This window comes from Medicago truncatula, chromosome 2 (genome assembly GCF_003473485.1).
Source record: "Medicago truncatula cultivar Jemalong A17 chromosome 2, MtrunA17r5.0-ANR, whole genome shotgun sequence".
NCBI lineage: Eukaryota > Viridiplantae > Streptophyta > Magnoliopsida > Fabales > Fabaceae > Medicago > Medicago truncatula.
In genome coordinates this window covers 51,660,979-51,676,455 of record NC_053043.1, presented here as the reverse complement: position 1 = coordinate 51,676,455, position 15,477 = coordinate 51,660,979, and the positions used below count along the sequence as shown (strand labels likewise).

The window sequence follows — 15,477 nt, the reverse complement described above, 5'->3', positions numbered from 1 at the left end:
TGATGAGTATTGATTAATAATTTATCAGGAAATTGTTGGTATGTGGATCTGGATTTCGTGTTAGCGGGCGTCCATTCGCTAGCTTTAAACCCTAGTTGGGTTTGCAGATGTTCATTCTTCACTGTTTTTTTTTTTTTTGTAATATGGTTTCGGACCCCTACGTGGGTTCACTGGATTGCGCTTGTGTGGAATGCTTATTTGTTAGGATTCAATTAGGGTTGGTCCACTAGGTTTTGATTTATCACAATATATTACCATTTGAGTTGTACCTCATCAGGTCTAATGTTTCCCTAGTCTTTGTGTCTCTACTTTATTTAATATATTTTTTCTTTTGCTTTGTTACTTGGTGTCAAAAGTTGGGCGAATGTTCGAACTCTTCGTGCCACTCTTCTTATTTTCGAATCTATGTCTGGGTTGAAAGTGAATTTTAATAAGAGTATGTTGGTGGGGATTAATATTTCTGATTCTTGGCTTTGTGAGGCAACTTCGGTGTTGAGCTACAAAGTGGGTAGGGTTCCTTTTATGTACTTGGGCTAGCCTATTGGGGGTAATCCGCGTCGTCTTAGTTTTTGGGATCCTATTGTGAATCGTATTAAAGCTAGACTTATGGGTTGGAATAGCCGGTTTCTTTCCTTTGGAGGACGTTTGGTTCTATTAAAATCTGTCTTGACTTCTCTACCTGTCTATGCCCTTTCTTTCTTCAAAGCTCCATCAGGTATAATTTCTTCCCTTGAATCTTTATTTAATCATTTTTTTTGGGGGGGATGTGAGGATCATAGAAAAATTACTTGGATAGGCTGGAAAACTGTTTGTTCCACAAAGGAGAATGGAGGTTTGGGGGTGAGACAGTTGAAGGAATTTAATAGTGCTTTGTTAGGTAAATGGTGTTGGCGGATGTTGGTGGACAAAGGTGGTTTGTGGTATAGTGTCTTAGTTGCCAGGTATGGCGAATTAGGTGGCAGGTTGGAGGTTGGGGGTCGGAGTGTGTCGTGTTGGTGGAGGGAGGTGAGTCGTATTAGGGATAGTGATGGTGAGGGTGACTGTGGGTGGTTTGTTGGTCACGTGGCTAGGAGGGTTGGTGATGGTTCTGATACGTTGTTTTGGTTGGATAGGTGGTTAGGGGATGTTCCGTTCTGTGTCCGTTTTCGTAGATTGTTTGAGTTAACAGAGAATAAGCTCATGTTTGTGGCAGACTTGTTCTCTGTTGATCTGGAGCAGCAGGGGTTTTTTTTGGAGGTGGAGGCGTAGATTGTCGCAGTGGGAGGAGGAGATGTTAGCGGAGTGTAGGGCTTTTCTTCTTGATGTTCTTTTGTTTCCGAATGTTTCAGATACATGGGTTTGGCTTTATGCTCCTTTAGATGGATACACTGTTCGTGGTGCTTATCAGGTGCTAACCTCTCAGGACTATTCTGGTACGGCTCCTGCTGCGGATTTGGTGTGACACAAACAGGTTCCCTTGAAGGTATCAGTTTTTGTGTGGAGACTCATCCAGGATCGTTTACCAACGAAGACTAACTTGATTGCTCGAAGGGTGTTGCCGACTGATATGTCCTTATGTGTCGCTGGTTGCGGTCATCCTGAATCGGCTTAACATCTTTTTTTTGTTATGTAACACTTTTGGTTCGCTTTGGCATTTGGCGAGTGATTGGATTGGTTGTGCGGGGGTGGATGCAGATAATATTTTCGATCATTTTCTTCAGTTTACTTATTTGACAGGTGGTGCTGTTTCTAGACGTTCTTTTATGCAACTTATATGGCTTCTTTGTGCATGGGTTGTGTGGAATGAACGCAATAATCGTCTGTTTAATAATGTAATAACTCCCATTCCTCGTTTGTTAGACAAGGTTAAGATGTTGTCCTTAGGTTGGTTGAAAGCTAGAAAAGCTACTTTTGTTTATGGTACCCAGCAGTGGTGGTCATGCCCTCTTGTTTGTTTGGGTATTGGCTAATGTAGTCTTGTTGGGTTGGTTTTGTATTTGTTGTAACTCTTGGTTCCTGTAGTAGTCTCTAAGGCACACCTTGTGCTTTAGGGACTGCTTTGTTATATAATCTCATTTTGGTTTTGTAAAAAAAAATAAAATACTTTTCTTTTGGCTTAAAAAGAAATTGAATGTTATTTTTAAATGCAATTAAAATAATTTGACTAAATTATTGCACAAAAATTAACAAATTATGAAGGAATGCAACATGTTAATTTCTTGAGAATGGTATAAAAAACAAAGAAGATTATGCAACATGTTAATTTTGTTGATTATGAAATGCATGTGTTCTAATTTTGGGGCCTAACTAATCCTTACAAAACCGACATGTTAGGTGAGGAGTGCCTCTTATTTATAAACTCTTATAAAAAGTCATATCTATCTGATATGAAACTAAATTCATTCCCTCAAAGCCAACACGAGGCAACTCAGATGTAGGGACGAACGACAATAAAGGCGGAATTTCCTACATGCCCCTCATGCTTGGCCCCAATGGGCTTGAAGCGTGTAAGAATTAAGAATCCAAACGATAGATCTAGGATATACTCCGATACCATGTTTTAATTTTGGGGTCTAACTCATCCTTACAAAATAAATAACGACCTCTAAAGAAAAGTAATAACCAGTCACGACATAGATTTTGGATACAATAGTTTTATTTTTTACTTTTTATAAACCAAATATTTCCTACGCGCAATTGTGGAGGATAATCATTCGGAAGTGGTTGACCTCTTTCAACATATATTTTTAAGAGTAGTGTTATTTGAACATCAATTTATTTGACAACTAAATAGACAACCACATTTTTACAAAGAAAAATATGTATTGGCACAAATATCAAAGTAATAGAGAAAGAAAGTAAAAATATATTGTGAGTATGAGATAGAAAGTTATCATAAAAATTATTAAAAAATGGTTGTACAAATATCGTTTCTCTATTTTTAAATATGTTTCGGTGAACATATAACACACATGAAGCATAGACTCAAAATTGCACTTAGTCATTATATGAATGACATTCATCATATGTTCATTTAGCATGGCACTAGAGACAACTTCTTCATTGTATTGAGTTCGTGAATTCGAACCATCAATCTTAATGAAGAGATTTTTGAGAAATATTAGGTACTTTAGTTCTATGGTTTTTTAACAGGGAGAAAGGAAAATGAATTTTTTTTGGAATTCGGAGTTTGAACCTAGACCTTACATATATTATATATTATCTCTATCAACTAAGTTAAAGGAATTAGACATGCCTATGTGAGTTATCTCAATATTGAACTATTATACATGCAGTGGCGGAGTCAGAAAATTTATGGAGCCCGGGCGAAAAATTTATCCCAAATTATATCAACGGTCATAAATCAATTTTTTTTTTTAAATTTTAATAATTAAAAAAATTGAAATAAAAGAGGTTTATCATTTTGTCAATAAAACTACAATTTAAAATAGGATTATTAATTAAAATTGACCATGTAATATATGTGAAGTCTAAAAATTGGCCATGTAATTAAATAACATGTATTTTGACCATGTAATTCAAAAAATTTATTATTTATAACCCTGTAATATACGCGAAGTCCAAAAAAGCAACCGAGAGATTGAATTTTTTCATGATTTGTTAGAGGCGAGTTAAGAACGTTAAAATACAGCTTTACACAAAAAATTTATAAATTTTCAACAAACGAAAAATTAATTATGAATTTTTAAAGTATCAAAAGCTCAAAAAACAAAACAATGGAATCTCGACCTATAAATCGAATTTTGAGTTCATTATTTGCAGAGACATCTATAAAAATACATAAAAAGGATATGTAAAGTTTCATAGCATTTCGAAGTCGTTTAAATTTATTATGATTTTTCAACCAAAACGTGCAAAATTGAAATTTTGTTCCGCGTAAGCGTATACTCACAAGTCAAATTTAGTTCCCTAATTTTGTAGGCATGACTAGAACATGATAAGAACCTTCACAGTGAAATTTTGTAGTCTTTAAACGAGATACAAATTAATTATAAATTGTTTAAGAAATTCATAATTATGAGGGAATGAAAATTCATAATTAATTTATCTCTAGTCGAAGAAATTTAGTTTTTTATGTAAAGCTATATTTTAACGTGCTAATCATGTATGAAAAAAATAATGAAAAAATTCAACATGTAGGTCACATTTTTAGACTACACGTATATTACAGGGTGGTCAAAAATAAGAAGAAATTCAAGTTACAATGCTAGAATATATGTTTTGTATTTTTAAGGGTCATTTTTCAGACATAAGGTATATTACAGGATCAATTTGAACAATTAACCCGTTAAAATAAGAGAGATGAACCCGTCAATAGTGTGCTAAATAAAATTCAGAGACCTATTTGCGTGTGAGAATTTTCAGATTGCCCAAATTTTTCTTTTTGTAAGTGTGTTAATTGGCTTTTGGGTTGGATCTAATGCGCAAAAATTATCGATCGAGCCCGGGCGACCGCCCGGGGTCGCCGGGCGGTGAAACCGCCCCTGTATACATGGTATTTTTCAAAAAAAATTGTTTAAAAAACTAGTTGTAAATAAAATGTAACATAAATAATTATTTTGGATCTTTTTATTTATTTAAAGGACCGATCCGAATAAAATTGTCAAAATTCAAGGACCGTAGATGTAATTTTATCAAATCTATAAATTTGTTTGGGTTAGATTTTTCATTATTCCAGTTATACCCTTAAATAAATTTGTTTTTAAAAAATATTATATTATTGATGTTATTAAAAAAGATAAGAATATTTTTTTTATATTGTAGGTAAAATAGTTTGTTAATTTGCAAAATACCAGCTATAGGACTAGAGGAACATCAACTAAGTAGCACTCATCCACTCCGATCAATATTTATATGACCAAACACAACACGTACATATGTTTTACAGGGAAGCTGTTCTATATATATATATATATATACACCTTAAAGCGTGACCTCATATAATAATTATTTATGTTACATTTTATCCTGACCAAAATAAATTGAAAGTAGTTTGGCTAAGCAGGTAGTGTAAAACATACATTGATCACATAAGTACATGCATAAAGGCTTGATCAAGCTAGCTAAACAAATATAATATTCAGGCTGAAGCTGCAAAGATATTAGGAGGAGAATTCTGGTACAAAATATGTTTCCGAGCTGTTGGGTTTCCAGAAGTTGCTGGCAGAATTAAAAGCCCTGGAGTTGGTCCTGGATTATATTGGGGAGGAGGTGGTGGTGAGTGTCGATGATGTCTCAGAACGTCTGCGGCGGGAGTGGGAGGAGAATTTAGTTTCTGAACTGGTCCCGGCGAGTAGTGCGGAGGTGGTGGTGGTGCATGATGTCTTCCCCCAATACCTGCTGCTGCTTTCAGAAACTCCACGTTTCTCTCTACTCAAACCAACATGTACATTTAATTTCGCGTGTTAGATATAATTGATATGCTGTGCACATTAAAACGATGCTATTTTTTTTTTTTTTTTTTTAAGCTTAGATGATGCTATAAGCTATTGGCTCAATTGTTTTCTCTATGTATTTTCGGTTTAACTATTTTACAAATATTTGTGAAAATATTTTAAATTTTGGATTTAAAGTAAAATTCATTAATCATTTAAATTCAACCATTTCGTTATATTATATTTTCAAGACACACAATAAATTAATTTTTCAATTTTACGTATAAATAATTATATTATATTATAGGGTTAATTAAGTTTTTGGTCCCTATAAATATCTGCAGTTTTGTTTTTAGTCCCTATAAAAAGAAATCACACTTTTTAATCCCTCTAAAAATTTTTGTCAAGGTTTTTAGTCCCCGCCGTCAACTTAGCTTACGGTGGCTGATGTGGCACTGCCACATCATCTTTTTTTATGACATGCCACCTTATGTAATAAAAACCATGCCACATGGAATGCTGAATGGGCTTATATATTTAGAATAAAAAATCAATAATTTAAATTAGAAGAATTAAAATATAAAAGATGTGGTAAAATATAAAAGAAATCCTAAATTCCTAGAATTGAGATTTTCATCGTGTGAAGCATCGAAAACCCAAGAAGCCAGAATCAAAAACCATGAACCTAAACCCAGAATCCTGAAATCGAGCAACCTAAACCCAAAATCGAAAACGAATTTCCTTCTTTCCTTCCTGAAATCGTTTACGAAGATGAAAACGAACGACCTGTAATCGAATTTCATTCCAGAAATTGAACGAAATCGACTGAAGCAGAACCATAAATCGACCTGTAATGGAGAGATGTGCTTCGATTCTGTTTGATGCGGAACCTGAGAATAATAAATATGGATGAAAGTCTCTAGGAATTTAAAGAATAACAAATATGGTTTAGATTCATCGCTAAATGACATAAAGTTGGCAAATTGTATGCCTGCACCGAAATGAGAACTTTATGATAGCTTGATTGATTTGAAAAACAATCATTAAGCTCATGTGATTAGTCCCAAATCTCATTCTTCCAAGGATAAGAGACTTAGATTCATCACCAAAACTTGAATTTTATGACAACATGCTTGATCAGAAAAATGTTAAAAAATTAAGGGTATTTTAGAATTTTCATAATTTATCATTTTTGGAAGAAAAAAAATTAATGATGTGGCAGTGCCACATCAGCTTCCGTTAAGTTAAGTTAACAACAGGGACTAAAAACTTTGACAGAAAATTTTAGAGGGACTAAAAAGTGTGATTTCTTTTTATAGGGATTAAAAACAAAACTGCAGATATTTATAAGGACCAAAAATTTAATTAACCCTATATTATACTATACAACCCAATAGCCAATAAGAATAATTTTAAAAGATTATTACACTTTGTTCATTTATTTTGTTTTAAATATTTGCGGCGAAAAAACTTTAAAAGAATTTTGTTTGAATTGGAGGGAGTGCTGTTAGAAACAGCTTAAAATACAAAAGTGCACGCACATATAAGTTATATAAGTAAAGAATTTACCTAGTGACATAGTCTGCAAGACTTGGAAAGCAAAGAGAGAAGAGAGTAGAAAGACATAGTTCAGAGTCTTCATTTTTGTCCTGATAGATCTCACTCACTCCTAATTTAATGGATGATGACATTCTTCTTACTATCTTCAGTTATATATAGAGATCAAAAACATACGGAGGTAGTTGATGAGTCCAAATCACATATGACCACAAGGATCCTTTTTCATTTGCTAGCTGCTTCTTTTACAACTAGCATTACACAAATATTTCCTAACCATTTCTTAATTATGATCTCTATTTTAAGTCATAAATTAATAATAATAATAATAATAGATAGGCTTAAATATGTCATTGCTTCCTGCACTTTCACTATTTTTTGCTATTAGTCCACACACTTTATTTTATATTTTTTTTAAGTATCTACAGTTTGTAAAAAAATTGTTATCGGTCCCTCTCTTAATTTGATACTAAATGCAGCCTTGGGCTCAGTCACTAAGAATCATATCTAACGGTTTCACTATTGTGTTGAATCTTCCAAACTAACGTCCAGGAAATGGTTTAATAATATAAAGGGACTTGTATATCCGATAAACCATGATAGATGACTCCCCCAGTAATTGGTCTTTCTATTAAATCCATGTTAAAAAAAACTAACAGTGTATCATGTTGACCAATTATTACACGTCACATGACACACTAAAAGATAATTTTTAAAATTAAAATATTCCAAAGTTTTCGTATTAGTCCATGCACTTTCAAGATTTTTTTATAATGATCACTGCACTTTGAAATTGGTCCTTTAAACCTTTTTTTTTAATCTTCCGATGATATTATTATGGTTATTATTATTTTTTTCATTATTTTTATTGAGAATAATTATAAAAAAAAATAGAAAATCCTTATTAGGGAGGGAAGACTCCTTTAATGACGGGTTTGAAAGATTCTCTAGAAGGAGTTGATTGTCAACAAAATTGGTAAATACTAATAAGAATATTATCAAAACCCGACCATAGATCGGTATGGTGGTGTGTGTCGTGAGATCTAAGAATGTGTTCTTCTAAATTTTAAGTTCAAATACTCCAGGTTCCGACAATTCTTATAATGAGTAAGTCTTCACAAGATTTGCTCTACCTTCAAGTGAACCTCGTTAGTGGATAGAGATTGATCAACCGAATCAGTTGAACTTTGAATAAGATACCGAGTTTTTTTTAAAAAGATTACCAAAAGTTTAGCACATAATTACTATGATTTTTTTAATCGTAATAGTAATCAATATACATTCGTATGTCACGATGAAAGCACCACTGCTCCAAATGACACATAATATATGCGGTGTATGAGTTAAAAGAGAAAGGACCACAATACATAGTAATCAAGAATCTAAGCTGGATTTTGTTTGGGATAACTTGAGCTTCTTTCCCTACTTATTTTATTTTAAACAGCAGATTGCACGTCTAATTATAAAATCAACTTTTTTTTTTAAAAAACTAGTTACTTGAAGGTTAGTTTTATAATTTTCATTAAAAATGTTTGTTAATTTGTACTCAATTGCTAGTTTATACCTACTTAATTATAAATACATTATAAACATTAAACAACACAACAACAAAAAAAGAACAACATAAGTCGACTTATAAACAAAAACAGAGAAGAAAAACATTCATACAATTATAAACAGGGACATTCTACTGAGAATGATTTTTCTAGTAAAATTAATCATATGGTCAATTATTGAGCATTTGTATATTTAATCTATGTCACGTCAGAATATATGGTGCATTGCATATTTGCACATAAAATATGTCATTATTTCTTTATTTATTGTCATTAAATCAAAATTAAACATTTTTATTATTATTTTATTTTATAAATCATAAATCTTATGCATCAAAATTGGGTAAAGTAAAACTTTCCAACTTTTATTATCCTTATCATCTTTTTTTCCAAATCATAAATCTTATTAAAAGATTACACAATTAACCTTTAAGTGAATTATTACATGTTACTATGTTATAAAAAAAAAAGCTTCAGTCCAAGAGTCAAGAGCACTTAGATGAGATGAAACGAGTCTCTTCTAATTTAACGAAAGTTCTGAATTCGAATGAGCCTGCTGCCCATTTAGGTCTCCGCAGTTGCGCGCCGAGGATACCCGGTTTACACAGAAAAAGAAAAGCTTAAGTTATCTTCTTCAATCTTCTTCCTCCTCCATGTTATAGAGCAATACCTGTAACAAAAAACCCAAACTCGAAAATTGCAATCAATGGATTTATCACATACACAAAATTCACACACCCAATCTTTTTCTGACTCCTTCGTCAACAAAACCAAGATTAAGCAAAACAGATTCGTCAAAAACCCTCAAGACAGATTCACAACCCAGAGTCAAAATCAATCAAACACAAAGTGATTTAGAGATGAGCAAAGAATCAAAATTGAAACAGACATAAATACCATGTTAAGAATCTTTTTCTTTAAAACAAATTTGTCTTCCTTGCATCCTCAATCATGTTTTACTCCTCTTCAGATTCACGATTTCCTCTTCTTAACAGTCGAGTCTTCACGTTTTCACAATTCATTCTAGGCTAAACTGCAGTTTTGACCCCCTAACTTTCACAATGGTGCGATTTTGGCCCCCTATTAAAAAAAAATGAAAATTTAAACCCCTATGTTTTAGCCCATTTGCAAAAGAGACCATTTGATCAATTTTGACCGGGTCAACGCGGAGGTGTCATGCTACATGTGTATTTCCCCATTTTTTTTATTCAAAAAGCCACTTGTGTAATACTTGAATAAAAAAATACCTAAAATACCCTTAATGATAAATTAAAAAAAAAAATCCCATTTTCTTTTTCTCTCTTCTTCTCCAGCGCAAATCCCCTTCTCTCTTCTTCCTTTTCTTCTTCCTTCTCTTCTCTCCCACCTTCTCTGTTTATCTTCTTTCTTTTCTTCTTCCTTCTATTATCTTCATCATTATCTTCTCTATTCTCTTCTTCCTTTTATTCTCTCCCACCTTCTCTCTTTGTTATTCCTTTTCTTCTTCCTTCTCTTCTCTCTATTTCTTTTCTTCCAAATCATACCCTCCACCCCTCAAATCAAGAAACGGCAACACAACAACACAATCTAGAAATTGAAAGAGAGGATTTTTGAATCCGGGTTTTTGATTCTTCATACATGGAATTGATTTTTAATCACTTGGGTTTGATTTTCGATTGGAAGAGGAAGCAATCTGGGTTGATTTTTGATTTGATGATTTGTTTTTAAAGAAGTTGTTGTTGTTGTTGTTTTACGTTGAAGTTGTTGTTGTTGTTTCCGATTCAAATTTCATTTGATTTTGTTTTTCTGGTTTGGAATTGGGTTAAAGAAGAATTTTGTGTTGTTGTTGTTGTTAATGATGTGTTGTTGATGAGTGATCCAAAAATTGAAAATTGATGAGAAGGGGATGGATTGGAACAACCAGGAAAGAAGAGAAGAAGAGATTGTTGTGTTGATGTTGCTGGAAAAAAGATGGTAGAAGGAGATTGAAAAAAGAGAGTGAGGAAGAAGATGAAAATGAAAAAGAAATAAAAAAAAATCAAGTATTACACAAGTGGCTTTTTGAATAAAAAAAAAAAAGGGAAATACACATGTGGCATGACACCTCCGCGTTGACCCGGTCAAAATTGATCAAATGGTCTATTTTGCAAAGGGGCTAAATCATAGGGGTTTAAATTTTCATTTTTTTTAATAGGGGGTCAAAATCGCACCATTGTGAAAGTTAGGGGGTCAAAACTGCAGTTTAGCCTTCATTCTACGCTTTTGTTCTTCTTCTGTGTTTTCAAGTTTCAGTGTTCACGTTTCTGGGTTTTCCATAAAAAGTTTTTCTAATTTGTGTGAAAGGATTAAAGGGTAATTATGAACGGAAAATAGGAAAAATAAAAGAACAATGTAAGTTATGTGGTTTTTTTAACTGAAGATTAACGAAAGGGTGAGAGAGGGGTAAAGTTGAAATTGTTTAAAAAGTTAAAGGATGAAAATGAGAAAAAATAAATAAATAAAGAACGAAAATGTTACCTAAAATTAATTTTTAAAGGACTATTTACGTAATTTTGCCTAAATGATTTTATTTTAAACAAAATAAGCTAATAAATCAAAAGTAGTTGATATTTTGTATTATGACTGATTTGTAGTGAAGGAAAATTTAGTCTTAGAGTGGTCCACCAACGGAACACCAACGGACATGTCATCAACAATTATGATATTGACTAAACAAAATAATTTTATCCACCTTAATTTACAATCTCCTTATTGATTTACACCCACTTTAATCAAAATTTAAAAAATTATTCTTGATTTCATAGTGACTTCAAATAGTAAAAAATGGTTTGAAGAATTGGAGTATTGCAATTCTAAGATGCAACTTGTTGACATTTTCACCAAACCATTGAAGAAGGCAAGGTTTGATGAATTGAAAAAGCTTACGGAAATGAAGAGGCTCACTGGTATGAATTAGGATGAGTGTTTGGACTTGATGTATTTCATTCTAGAGGTACAAAAGATCTAGAGGTGAAGAGGATCTAGAGGTACAGAGGATCATCACAGAGAATGCATTAATGTAGTAATCTAGTGTATAGTTGTAATGATGCATATACTTTAGATTAGCATAAGCTTGTTATTATTAGTTTGTTACTAGCTAGAAGTTAGTTGGATAAGGATGAGATAGTTACTTAAAGATTAACTCACGATATGGTTTACTTGGTGGTCAAGTAATCATGGTTAGTTAGAAGTTTTGATTTGTGTATATAAATTATGTATTGCACTGAGAAAATGTATCATATAAGTTGAATAAAATTTCCACAATCCTTTTTCCACAAAATTAAGCAACTTATCCCAACATAAATTGCCTATTAATCTTGTAAATTGATGATTATTTATCATATTCGCGTTTAGTTCCTTCCTTGAAATAAGGCACTAAACATGGAGTAGAGAATTTATGAGTTAAGTAAAGTAATAGGCAAAGACGACACATTCTAACTGTATTGCAAAAAGAATGACTATTTATTATGAAAATGAAATGTTGAAGAAAAATAATCATGTTAGGAACATGCACCTTTGGCGCCAAAACAATGAAAGCAATCACAAATCTTGTCCAAATGTGATGTCAAATTAATAACACACTTGTTTCTATAGAATTACACACACTTTGCCAAGCCAGAAGCAAGTCCATGATTACACATTTAATTGATTGATTCATAAAAAGTAAAAAGCTAGGAAGAAAACATGCACCGCCTTAGAAATAGAATCCCTCAAATGTCATAAAACAATTCCTGAAACAGTTTCATCTGATCTGGAGGCAGAGCAATTGCCAAAGATAAGCTACCATCATTTGTTGAGCTCGGAATGATGAAAGATAACCCCTCATATGCAATCCCACCAGGTCCCATGAATATGGGTCTTCCCCAACCAAAGTCAGCTTCATAGATTGGTAACCTTGCCCAGCTAGTGATACCAAGATTTGGACACTTAAAAGTATGTGCACCACGAACAAGAGCTTTCAAATCAGGTTGTAGCTCAAGATAGTCCAAAGCAGATCTCAAATAATCATTATCCATTTGTAACAATGCATTGTGGATTCTGCTAGCAGCATACCATGTTGGTTTTGACATTAAATCTACTGCTACTGCTATTGGAGTAGTTGTGAATATCACATTGCCAAAGTAGCCTTGTGGAAGTGAAGGTTGAAGCCTTGATCTTCCATCAGTTGCAATGTACAATTTTGTTTCTTGATCAACAGGAAGTGCTCTAGCCTTGCTTACACTTCTCCATACATGACCTGCCAACATCTCATAGGAGCTATAGTTGATAGTGTTTCCATCTTCTTTTGACTTACCCTTCAAGATGTTGAGTTGTTGACGGGTTAACTTGAAGATAGACACGGCTACACTAGCACTAGTGTCTGAGCCTTGTTTAGCATGTTGCATTGATGGTGGAGGCTTGTATTCAATGTGATCAAAAACAGGTCGAGGTGGATCACGAGCATGGAGTAGTGTTCGGCCAATGAACGGTGGGATGGAAACATCAAGGCCACGAGCTACATCTGACCATGAATTGATGAAGTGAAGACCAGATGCTCCATCTGCTACATGATGTTGCATACCAACGCCTAACGATACTCCTCCGCATTTGAAATGTGTTACCTGCATGCAAAGCAACATTGTATTAAGTCAAAATTAGTAGGTGGGGGTCGGTTGAAGCTATACTATTAATAGTTCATAATTGGTACTACTAGTACTCATATTAATGTTGCACCAAAATTAAAAGCTTAAACCTACGATATCGGCTCAGCGGTCTCAATTAATAACATTAATCTAATATGGTTCAAAACTATTGCAAAGAAAACAAAGTAAAACTCATCCATCCTCATGTTTCACATGTCATGTCAACCATTTTTTGTTTTTTAGGGATATTAAGAATAAATTATCATTCCCTCAAAAAAAAAATTATCATTCCTTAAAAAATAATAATAAGTTATCATATTTTTCCCTCAGAAAAAAGTTATCATATTTTTAAAGAATACTACTATGTCATTTCATTCTATTATAAAATTTAGATATTGTTAAGATTCTATAACAATTCATCAGTTTTTTAATGCAGTGTTTAAAAATTCATCCATTAAGATAAATATATGGAAAATTTGGAGTTCAAACACTAGTCACAGTATAATGCAACATCCATATCATTTGGGTTATATACTCACATGGACTAACAATTTATCATTTTACATGCCTAATATATATACAAAATAATGTTAAAATTAAGGGTGTGTTTGTTTCAAGTTATATTTGTTGATTCCCAAGTATAAAATGATAGGAATGTATATGCCTATGTTTTTTACAAGTTTACTAAATTTTATTACCGGGTATAAAATATTCATGGGAATAGAAAAATTTACCCAAGGAAAAGGGTGGGAATAAAGTTCCCATGGAGATGGAAATAAATTCATAAATAGTTACCTATTATAATCCTTATTTTTATGGTTCCTAGAAATATTATAAATTTAATCAAACATATTTTTGCTAAATACCTTGGAATAAAATTCTCATCTTTATATTCCAATAAATGTTATTCCTAGGAATAAATTTGGTAAACTTAAAACAAAAGGTTGTCAATTAAAAGGAAAGTTTAAATATTATAATTTTTTTACTAATTTTTTTAAAAAAATTATGTCTAAATTAAAATGTCCAATTCAATGAATTATACAAACAAATCAATACTTGTCTGGTAAATATTATATTATATATAAAAAAGTATACATATAGGAATATCGTAATATATTAATTAATGGAGAAAACTTAGGTACAATTCCTTAGGTGCTTTTCGTATGGTTCTTAATTAAATTTACCATGATTTCCTCAAATCCATAATTTTCTCAAAGTTTGTTATATCCAAAAAATATGTATTTTTAGTTAAGAACCATACAAAAAACACCTAAGGAATTGTACCTAAGTTTTCTCCTTAATTAATATTCTTTTCCGTCCAATTTTAAAAAGATAAGTTATTTGTAAAATTATCAAACAAAGAATAAATTAAAGTTATTCTCTTTTTTTTTTATTGAAAATTAAAGTTATTCTAAACCTTAAATTAAAGTTTTTCAAAAAAAAGAATTCTATTATATTCCTAACCTTAAATAAAAGGCGAGTAAATTGCGAAATGGAAAATGTCCTAAATTGAATAAAAAAAAAAAAAAAAAAAAGAAAGTTTGTCAAAACGTGTGTTTAGAAATTGAAGTAACAGCTTAGTAACACAAGAAAACGCACCTGTAACACCAACAATGGATACGTTTCAATACCAGCAGAATAATCCACGGCTGGGATTAACTGACGGAGGCGAAGTGTTGGAGCAAAGTCACCGAAGTCATCAACGGAAGCGGTGGTATCAGCATCGACGAAGAGCACCCCTTGACCATCGCAATAAAGCTCAATGCGACCATCTTCATCTCGGCGGAGACGGGCTGCCATTGGATAGAACAGGACCAGCACCTTGCTTAGAGCTTCCTTCATAATCTTAGCATCGAAGAAATTGGACGTGCCGTTTGGCCTGTAAAAGTACACGCTTGGTGTGTGAAAATTTGGAACCACCAAGTCGACGTTGGAATTCCATAACGCCTTTCGTGGTGTCTCCTCCGCCGGACGCACCACCATCGACTCTTTCACGTTGATCAACATCTCTGCTAGCTACCACTACAAAGTAATATACAACAAACTTTTAATTATTATTAGTCATTCGTATTCGCATATATTTAAGCAAATTACATCTGCACATTTATTTAATTAAAATTAAAAAACTAATTAATTAACCAGGCATGCAAAATACTACTAGTATTAAAATCAAGAAGAAATTAATTAACAAAAGAGAGGGCATTACATTATTACCAATAAAAAAGATGCAAAGAATGAATGTGAAGGTAAAGGAGGAATGATGAATGAGAGTGGGTTAGGATTTGGTGATGGAGGTGAGAAAGAAAGAGAAAAGGTCTAGTGCGGAGGTGGTGCACTCATATGACTTAA

General features: G+C 32.6%; 2 protein-coding genes across 4 annotated transcripts; both read right to left on the bottom strand.

Annotated features, from left to right (window-relative positions):
- Window positions 1-4,878: 4,878 nt before the first annotated feature.
- LOC25487998 (extensin-1) lies at window positions 4,879-7,061 on the bottom strand. Of its 2 annotated transcripts, XM_024777284.2 has the most exons (3): window positions 6,945-7,061; window positions 6,224-6,265; window positions 4,879-5,370 (listed from the first exon to the last, which is right to left on the bottom strand). In XM_024777284.2, the coding sequence occupies exons 1-3, from the start codon at window positions 7,015-7,017 to the stop codon at window positions 5,081-5,083; spliced, it is 405 nt and encodes a 134-aa protein (XP_024633052.1). In that variant the 5' UTR covers window positions 7,018-7,061; the 3' UTR covers window positions 4,879-5,080. The 2 variants fall into 2 exon arrangements, with proteins under 2 accessions (XP_024633052.1, XP_013465627.1); XM_013610173.3 differs by lacking the exon at window positions 6,224-6,265.
- A 4,976-nt stretch (window positions 7,062-12,037) lies between these two features.
- On the bottom strand, window positions 12,038-15,477 carry LOC25487997 (shikimate O-hydroxycinnamoyltransferase). 2 transcript variants are annotated; one of them, XM_013610172.3, is made up of 3 exons: window positions 15,343-15,477; window positions 14,728-15,150; window positions 12,038-13,107 (listed from the first exon to the last, which is right to left on the bottom strand). In XM_013610172.3, the coding sequence occupies exons 2-3, from the start codon at window positions 15,133-15,135 to the stop codon at window positions 12,217-12,219; spliced, it is 1,299 nt and encodes a 432-aa protein (XP_013465626.2). In that variant the 5' UTR covers window positions 15,136-15,150; window positions 15,343-15,477; the 3' UTR covers window positions 12,038-12,216. The 2 variants fall into 2 exon arrangements, with proteins under 2 accessions (XP_013465626.2, XP_024632002.2); XM_024776234.2 differs by having other exon boundaries at window positions 15,335-15,466.